The 10,000-nt window shown below is 33.4% G+C and overlaps 1 protein-coding gene across 1 annotated transcript in view; it reads right to left on the bottom strand.

The window, feature by feature from the left end:
- Window positions 1-10,000, bottom strand: part of LOC137648221 (uncharacterized) — a 68,667-nt gene that overhangs the window by 33,245 nt on the left and 25,422 nt on the right. Inside the window, exons 5-7 of the mRNA XM_068381144.1 lie at window positions 9,542-9,679; window positions 6,698-6,880; window positions 5,130-5,300 (exon numbers count right to left, since the gene is read on the bottom strand). Of these exons, the coding sequence (XP_068237245.1) occupies window positions 5,130-5,300; window positions 6,698-6,880; window positions 9,542-9,679 (492 nt within the window). The remainder of the gene's footprint in view (window positions 1-5,129; window positions 5,301-6,697; window positions 6,881-9,541; window positions 9,680-10,000) is intronic.

The following is a 10,000-nucleotide window of genomic DNA, read 5'->3' as shown; positions in this document are numbered from 1 at the left end:
ACGTGGCCACGAGGAAAGATAAAAAGTCAATGACAATTCTACTGTACTTATGCCTGTCGAATTCAGGTGTTTTGTACTTAGAATTGAAATTAACCCATCTTCACCATCGTAGCTAATCGGTAGTTTGTTACTTGGCATTCGATTAATGATAAATTTTTGCACATTTAAACGTGTTTTTTCATATTCAAATAAGCCATATATATTTTTGCTATATTAATGTCTGGATTCTCTTAACGACCTCGGGATCAGAGCCCCAGGCGAAATCACAGAGCCCCAGGCGAAATCACACAAAGACAAGAGCTTATGACCGGCCGGGAGACGAACACTGGTCCGGCAAACTTGTAGAGGTCGTTAAGAGAATCCAGACATTAATGTAGCAAAAATATATATGCCTTATTTGAATATGAAAAAAACACGTCTAAATGTGCAAAAATTTATCATATATATATATATATATATATATATATATATATATATATATATATATATATATATATATGTGTGTGTGTGTGTGTATATATGTATATGTATAATAGTTAACCTGTATACATATGAAATTCTATTTTAATAATAAAGGAATATATATATATATATATATATATATATATATATATATATATATATATAGAGAGAGAGAGAGAGAGAGAGAGAGAGAGAGAGAGAGAGAGAGAGAGAGAGAGAGAGAGAGAGAGAGAGAGAGAGATGCATACTTCCAAATCAACAAATTACAACTCGTTTCAGAGCTGTATTCGACCTATGCAGTAATTTCGTACTGTACAATTAAGAAGAAATAAGAAATTTATTTTATTACTTTTTGTGTCACAAGAAAACTATCGGCACAACCTTACATCACTTATTGCTATGTTGTAAAACCACATCAAAATACTTGCCAAACATATGAGAATACCAAAGATATATGTGTAGAGTATACAATAATAGTTTTAAAGCCTATAATTCTACGTCATCAAAGGATTTTTACATTAATGATAATAAATTTCATCTACCTACCCAAATTATCAGGTAAAATGAACGAAGGTAAATTTGTCTGTCAATAAACACTATTTTAATCAAGATAAGATTAATTTTTTTCTATAATCACAATCCTAAAACTTAAATAGGAACATCTTCAGCAAAAATATAAGATTCGTGTTAATGATATAACTGTATCTTGAAAAAAAAAAAATAAAAATGGATGGACTCTACTATACTTGTATCAACACTGGCATTTGCTCGGAGTACAGGTGGTAATAATTCACAGCAATCAAGCTTGGGACTGGATGGGAAATCTAGACATAATTAAAACTATTCATCAATATTGCGTTTCAAAATACCTCTTGTTTTTTTAAGAAAAAAATACAGAGAAATTTTCCATTTTGTGGGAAAAGTTAACATAAATCTTTCTTATTTAAAAAAGTAAAAAAAAAAAAAAGTCTTTTTATAAGCATACAATTTTTTGTTTTTTTGAGTAAACAAATTTGAATTTCTTTTATTTTAGAAAAGTATGGTGTAATCTATATCGTTAAGAAAATGCCCCAATTCATCGGAGAAGTCTATATCTTAAAATATTACTAATTTTCTATTCATTATTCTCAATTGTAACTGCCTTTCCATTCCTTTAGGCCCCTTACATCTCTCCCATGCCAAAAACATTATGTAATCATTTATTGTCGAGAGTTTCTGACTCACTCACTCAGCAATGCAGTTAATCCAAGAATACTACACATTCTTGGCCAAGAATAATGGAATAATAATGTTCAATGATCTCTCTCTCTCTCTCTCTCTCTCTCTCTCTCTCTCTCTCTCTCTCTCTCTCTCTCTCTCAACACATTCAAATTCATTATATGTAGGAGATTGCATTAAAAATATGAAAAAGTTCTGTTCCTTTGCGACTTGCTATGACGTGAATTAAAAAGCCAGGAGAGAAAACATTTTCTTCGCTTAACTTCATCAAAAGTTAACACAAAGATTCTATTTTCTTTCCTCTGATGAAGTGGAAAGTTCACGAGAAAAAAAAAATTAAGGTACGAACAAAAGACAATCAAAGAAAAAACACAATTATTATTATTATTTTTATTATTATTATTATTATCATTATTATTATTACTAGCCAAGCTACAACCCTAGTTGGAAAAGCAAAATGCTTTAAGCCCAAGGGCTCCAATAGGGAAAAATAGCCCTGTGAGGAAAGGAAATAAGGAAATGAATAAACGATGAGAAAAAATTAACAATAAATTATTCTAAAACCAGTAGCAACATCAAAATAGATATATCATATATAAACTATAAAAAGACTCATGTCAGCCTGTTCAACATAAAAAAAGTTGCTGCAAGTTTGGACTTTTGAAGTTCTACTGATTCAACTACCCGATTCAGTCAATAATACTCTTTTTAAACATATATCTAAAAATATAATTGAAGCATAGGTATTGATAATAATTAAGTTATTCTGCTTCATTAAGCTCATACGATTAAATTAATGTTAATACCGCTACTATATTATCTAATAACCTTTTATGGTTATTTCTTTAAACTACATATATTTTTTTTAAATAATTTTATAATTTTAATAATTTCCACACCGTTATAAGTGAATAGAAGTATAACTGAATTAATGTTAATACCGCTACTATATTATCTAATAACCTTTTATGGTTATTTCTTTAAACTACATATATTTCTTTAAAGAATTTTATAATCTTAATCATTTCCACAACGTTATAAGTGAATAGAAGTATAACTGAATTAATGTTAATACCGCTACTATATTATTTAATAACCTTTTATGGTTATTTCTTTAAATACATATATTTTTTTGAAGAATTTTATAATCTTAATAATTTCCACACCGTTATAAGTGAATAGAAGTATAACTATTTCATTATATTTAACACAGAAATATCACTATAATACCACGACCCCTTTTATACATGCATTACACATTAATCTCCAAGTAATTAATCCTCCGTTCCTATTTCGGGCAACTTGAACCACAATTAATATTCATGTATAATATGCAAAACTATTCGTTCAACGTGCAAAAAAGTAATTAATAATTTTGCTATATTTGACATTCGACATTGGTACTGAAAGTTTGCCTAACATTTAGAACGACTATCAACAGCGAACTTATTCTCCCACAACTGTTATAAAAAAGTATCGCTTGAAATTACAATATAAAAAAAATGAACTACATAATGTATAAACGACGTTGCAAGCTCAGTAATAATAATAATAATAATAATAATAATAATTATATTAATATTATCATTATTATCATTATTTGCTAAGCTACCACCTTAATTGGAAAAGCAGGATGCTATAAGCACATGGGCTCCAACGGGGAATATAGCCCAGTGAGGAAAGGAAAAAAGGAAAATAAAATATCTTAGAAGGAGTAAAAGCATTCAAATAATATCTATAAAAACTTTAACAAAACAAGAGGAAGAGAAATAAGATAAAAAAGTGTGCTCGAGTGTACCCTCAAGCAAGAGAACTCTAACCCCAGACAGTGGAAAACCATGGTACAGAGGTTATGGCACTACCCAAGACTAGAGAAAAATGGTTTGATTTTGGAGTGTCCTTCTTCTAGAAGAGCTTCTTACCATAGCTAAAGTCTCTTCTACCCTTACCAAGAGGGAAGTGGCCACTGAACAATTACAGTGCAGCAACCCTTTAACTGAAGAAGAATTGTTTGGTAATCTCAGTGTTGTCAGGTGTATGAGGACAGAGAAGAATATGTAAAGAATACAACAGACTATTCAGTGTGTGTGTAGGCAAAGGGGAAATAAACCGTAACCAGAGAGAAGGATCCAATATAGTACTGTCTGGCCTCAAAAGGCCGCATAACTCTCTAGCAGTAGCATCTCAACGGGTGGCTGGTGCCCTGGCCAACCTACTGCCTACATGTATGTATATGTGTATATATATATATATATATATATATATATATATATATATATATATATTTATATATATATATATATTGTATATATACACATATACATACTGTATATATATATATATATATATATATATATATATATATATATAATATATATATATATATATATAATTATATATATACATATATCCGAATTTTACATTAATTTATATAATAATAATAATAATAATAATAATAATAATAATAACAATAATAATAAACAGTATCAAAGCTAAATATAAAAATCAGAGCATTTAGAAAATGCTAATAACAAATAGATATAAAAAATAACAATAATTAACGTAATTATAAAACAATAACATTACTAAGATAAAAAAAACCAATCTTACATCTGCTACAAATAATATATATTTACGCAATAACAAAAACCTGCTGTTAGCATTGACACACAATAATAATAACTATGTTACGTCACATAACTCTGACAGAGAGTAATAATAACTATGAAACTTGACACAGTTTTTAAAGGTTTACAGGGACAGTGAAATGTCCTGGTTATCAGGACAATGTCATAGAGACTAGCCATACATACACATGATTAGCGCCCAAGCATCCTCTCCGCCCACGGTAGGACCAGGAGTGTCAGGCAATGCCTATTGATGATGTAGCAGGTAGACCCTATAGGCTCCCCTCACAAGGATGGTGAGGTTGCAGATGATACAAGAAGCTATCGAGCTTGCGCATGACTCAAACACCAGTTAATATTACTATTACTTGCTAAGCTACAACCCTAGTTGGAAAAGCAGGATACTATAAACCCGAAGGCTCCAACAGGGAAAATAGCCCCGTGAGAAAAGGAAATAAGGGAACTAGAAGAGAATTAATTAATTAAAATAAAATATTTTGAGAACAGTAACATTAAAATAAATCTTTCATACAAAAACTATAAAAACTTTAAAAAAACAAGAGGAGGAGAAATAAGATAGAGTAGTGTGCCCTAGTATACCCTCAAGCAAGAGAATTCTACCCCAAGAGAGTGAAATACTATGGTACAGAGGCTATGGCACTATCCAAGGCCAGAGAACAATGGTTTGATTTTGGTGTCCTCCTAGACGAAAGGCTTACTAGTCCGGTTAATCGCCAGGCAGGGGCATTTCCAATAGGCCACCAAAACCCCTACCTAGCATATAGAACTCACATAGACATGAAGAAAACTCAGTTCCCTCACCTGACTCCAGCCGATGCCATCGTTGTAGACCCCCAGGTACCACATTCCAGTGTCCAGGTGTTCCACGAGGCTGACGTTGACCTTGTGATCTGAGGTGAATCTCCTTTGCCTTGCTAGGCTCGGCAAAGCTAAGGGCTCTTCCAGTCTGTCTTCTTTGCTTGCCTCGGAGTCCTGGGAGTGATTATAAGAATAACAATGATCATTTCTTCAGCAACAAACAATAATACAATAATCAAATATAACAATGATAGCAATAACAACAAAACAACATAATAACAATGAGAAAACTAAAACAACGATAATAATATAGAATTTTTATGGCTATTACGGTTCTCATAAATTAATATCATATATTACTGCAATCGTCAAAAAATGAAGTTCATAATGTTAAACAGCACTTTTTTTAAAGAATGATTTTATCTCATTGAGTTATCTGAGAACCTAAGATGCATTTTTAAGGCAATAAAGTGAATCCACAATAATAATAATAATAATAATAATAATAATAATAATAATAATAACTCAGAATGCATTAACTTTTATGTCCACTTAACTTCTCCTAACGTACAAGTTCTAAATATAAAAATAAGATATACTTTGATTTTACAGAGAATGTGGAACATAATCATATGATGCGTAACCCAGTTCCACTTTCCTATATTGACCAGGAACCATAAAATGTATATTTAGATTTTACCAAAAATAACTTTGGTTCTTAGGAAGTGGTAACAACGATCATCTTTCTAGTTATCCAAAATAAATGTTATTAGATGACTTATAATAATTCAACAATAGCGATAAAATCAAATTGCGGCGAATGAGTCTAAAACTTCAATATTTCACAAGATTATCGTTAAGTTATAATGATGATATTAATGATGACATATAACCAAGAAATATCTTATAAAACAAGTATTCTGGGTATTGGTAATAAAAACATTATAATTATAATCAACCAAATGCTATAATTACATAACGTTAAAGAGAACATATGATATCAAAAATGTAAGTGAGACATTTAAATGGACTAAACAATACTTTTGATAATAAATATAAATAAAACGAGGGGCATTATTCCTGACGAAAATGGCAGTCCATTTCTTGAGAACTTCCAGAAGTCAAGTAAAGCTGAACCATGGAAGTATAGCGAGATTTAATTAGAAAAAGAAAGCAAGATTAAAGTACGGCCATGTTAGCAATTAAAAATGAAGAGAGAGAGAGAGAGAGAGAGAGAGGAGAGAGAGAGAGAGAGAGAGAGAGAGAGAGAGAGAGAGAGATGACCATGTTAACAATTGAAAAGAGAGAGAGAGAGAGAGAGAGAGAGAGAGAGAGAGAGAGGAGAGAGAGAGAGAGAGAGAGAGAGAGAGAGAGAGAGGGGGGGGGGTTAATAATAAACAAAGAAAACTTTAATAGTGATTAAGAAATCGGAACCAAGAAGACACTTCCATTATGAAAAAAAGGCGTTTTTCTCCTGGACATTCATATGTTTCCCTACCTTTAAAAATGATCCTTCTAAATTTTCATACAAATCGGAATATATAAAATGACCCTCTGGGGATTGTACTAACCTTTGTACTTTCAAGTAAGTTATCGAGATCATCATGAAGGCCGTGGTTCACTCCGAGTTTGAGGTCGAGGTGGTGACTGTGCAAGAATGGATAAACTTCGACGGACTTGGATGTGCCCGTTGAGGACGCGTGGTAGTCCCCGGCGGAGCTGCTTTCATCTTCCTCCTCGTGATAGCCATCCTTCTGAGTAACCAAGAATATGGATGTATTAATAATAATAATTTAAATTTCAATTAGATTAAATATGCAGGAATGCCTCTAAGCACCTTTATTATTATCATTATTACTAGCTAACTTACAACCCTAGTTGGAAAAGCAGGATACTATATGCACAACGGCTCCAACAGGGAAAAATAGCCCCGTGGGGAAAGGAAATAAGGAAATAAATGAAATAAAAAAGGAAGTAATGAACAATTAAAATCAAACACCTTAAGAATAATAACAACAATGAAATAGATCTTTCATGGGACGGGAAGGTCATAGGGGATCATGCATTTGGGTTGGATATTACGGGTTGTTCAGAGGGGAACACCTATGGAATGATAAATGAAAAGGGGCATGACTACAGGTCGCGTGGGAGAGATATCAGAGGGGCGGTGCCAGGAGATGAGGATCTGAACGGAATAATCAGATATCGTAAGGTGTTGTAAAAGTGAGTGATTACCATAATTCATAGTACGGGATACAGAAGATTGTGGCAACGGGAGATAACATAGGGGAATCATAAGGTTGGGAGAAGATATCATGAAGTACGTTGTAAGTAAAGGGGAGCACTTAAGTGGTAAACAGGGGGATGCCGAGGAAATTAAAGTGAAAAGTAATCACTGCAGGAAAGGTTAAGGTATACAAATAACGCTAACGAAACGAGTGATAAATATTAAAGAGTCTACGGGGGAGGTGGAATTGGATTTATGCAATTTGGATCGTATGCCAAAGTGACGGGACCAGAGACCAATCAGAGCAAAAAAAAAATGGGTGGTTAGCACCTTTGGATGGCTAATAGCGTCACCCCATAAAGACTAGTCGGGCTTATCATAATATTATTGCTTCTCGTTTCAAAGATCAATCAAAGGATTGACTTTTCATCCACTTCCAATAAAATGGTTTGCAATTCTTTGCAACAAAATCTCTCTCTCTCTCTCTCTCTCTCTCTCTCTCTCTCTCTCTCTCTCTCTCTCTCTCTCTCTCTCTCTCTCTCTGTGGTACCCTCGGCAGAATAATTTTTTTACCAATGCGAAGCACATGTGCCTTACATTTGAAGACCAGTTTGCACTAGGATTACATGAAACACCCCTTCCCTCTATATCACTTTTATACCAATACAGAATACGTCTCGCATGGAAAGATCAATTGCATGTGCTACGAATTGAGAATCTTGACCCCTCTCTTTTTCTCCCCCTTTTTCTTCCAGTATAGAGTACGTCTTGCATGGAAAGATCAATTGCGTGTGGTGCGTATGAAGACTCTCTCTCTCTCTCTCTCTCTCTCTCTCTCTCTCTCTCTCTCTCTCTCTCTCTGGAAACTTGGTAAATAATAACTGTTGGTTGAAAAGCGCGAGAGAGATCACACTCCTACGCGTTTAAAAAAATGCGTTCTCTCTGTTGAATTTCCTTGAATATTTGCATGGGCGCACCGGCTCGGGTGGATGAATGGAATGACTCCAGAGGTGAAAGTCTTGCGTGAGGGAAATAAACGGCCGGACGAATGCATATACCTGAGGGAGGGAGGGGAGGTGTGGAGGATAAAAGAGCAGTAGAAGAGCGCAAGCACGGAAACATAAGAGTACTCAAGCAAACATACAGATATTTCAAGATTACTCAAATCTGTACGTAAAAAAATAGAATTGTCGAAAGGTTATTGGAAATGATACAGTCTGTATTGTAATTAAACTATATATCTGTTAGAGAATGAATGTTCAACCAAAGGTATTGAAGAAAGGGTATAAAATTCAGTATTTGATTTGACAATGACACAAAACACAATTTAGCATTAAAGACTTATTTATTATCATTATTATTATTTTCACTAGCCAAGTTACCACCTTAGTTGGATAAGCAACATGCTATAAGCCCAAGGGCTCCAACAGGGAATAGTGATATGAAGACATAAAATACTTGCAGAGGTGCTGACCATGTAAAAAGGTGAGAACTAGAATTTTCCAGGTATACACAATAACATGAGGTCACTTTAAGTACACATAAAACGTTTGGCATAAAAAGAGTTGTCATATGAATTCTAACAGGAAATGAACAGAGCAAACGTAAAGAGCCATTGCTAAGAAGTCAAAAGAGGATTACATTGCAAATATCAAAGCAGGAGTTTGAACGAGAAAAGTGTCCGAAGGATTACCAATAATTATGAAAGGTGAGGGTTTGATCAAACTAGTAATTGGAAAGGGATTAAAATAGTTCTTAAAAACTAGCAAGTGGTAAGAGAGGATTACAACTGAATGATGGAAAATTGAAAGAGATATCATGTCGATTGCTGATGTATTAATATTTTCTTTGACTTTTCACCTCATCTTTTTTTTTATTTCTTGATTCGACTGACTGTTACATGAGAGAGAGAGAGAGAGAGAGAGAGAGAGAGAGAGAGAGAGAGAGAGAGAGAGAGAGAGAGAGAGAGAGAGAGAGAGAGAGGTTGTCCTTCAAAAAGGCTGAATTAAAGATATTCTGGGTGTCTCTTCAAAGAGTGTTTAAGCAGGGAAAAACATGAAACGCGATTTCGTCCAAATGATAAAAAAATAAGTTGGTCCAAAAGAGGATTACATTCAAGTAATCGAAGTGGTGATTGGTCAAATGACTTCCCTAATACGATAAACACATCTCATATCACATCACTCACCAAGGCGCCTCTCTTTTCGTCCTTCCCAAGCGCCCTCCTTTCATAAATTCCACGAAGTCGTACTGGGTGATGGAAGGAGCCACGTTCCTCCTTCCGAATATGGCCAGGTGGGCACTGCGAGGGACCGTCAAGTTGAACCTGGTTGGGGAAGATTATGAATATTATATATATTCCCTATATATGTGTGCGTGACAATAAACAACATAATTACTAAGAATTAAGAATAATTTTTGCACTAACCTATGTTTAACTAAATAAAATAATTCTGTTGAAAGTCACATGTACAATCAATCATCAACATCAAACATGTACTTAAAAGTACAGTAAATACATGAATTATGTGCAAATTATAAATATCACGTGTATCAATACCTAAGATTCATATAACCTAGCAGTGAATGTACAGTGTTTATATATATATATATATATATATATATATATATACATATATATATATAA

The sequence above is a fragment of the Palaemon carinicauda genome, chromosome 10, assembly GCF_036898095.1.
Source record: "Palaemon carinicauda isolate YSFRI2023 chromosome 10, ASM3689809v2, whole genome shotgun sequence".
In the NCBI taxonomy this organism is placed as follows: domain Eukaryota; kingdom Metazoa; phylum Arthropoda; class Malacostraca; order Decapoda; family Palaemonidae; genus Palaemon; species Palaemon carinicauda.
This window is presented reverse-complemented; position numbering and strand designations above follow the sequence as displayed.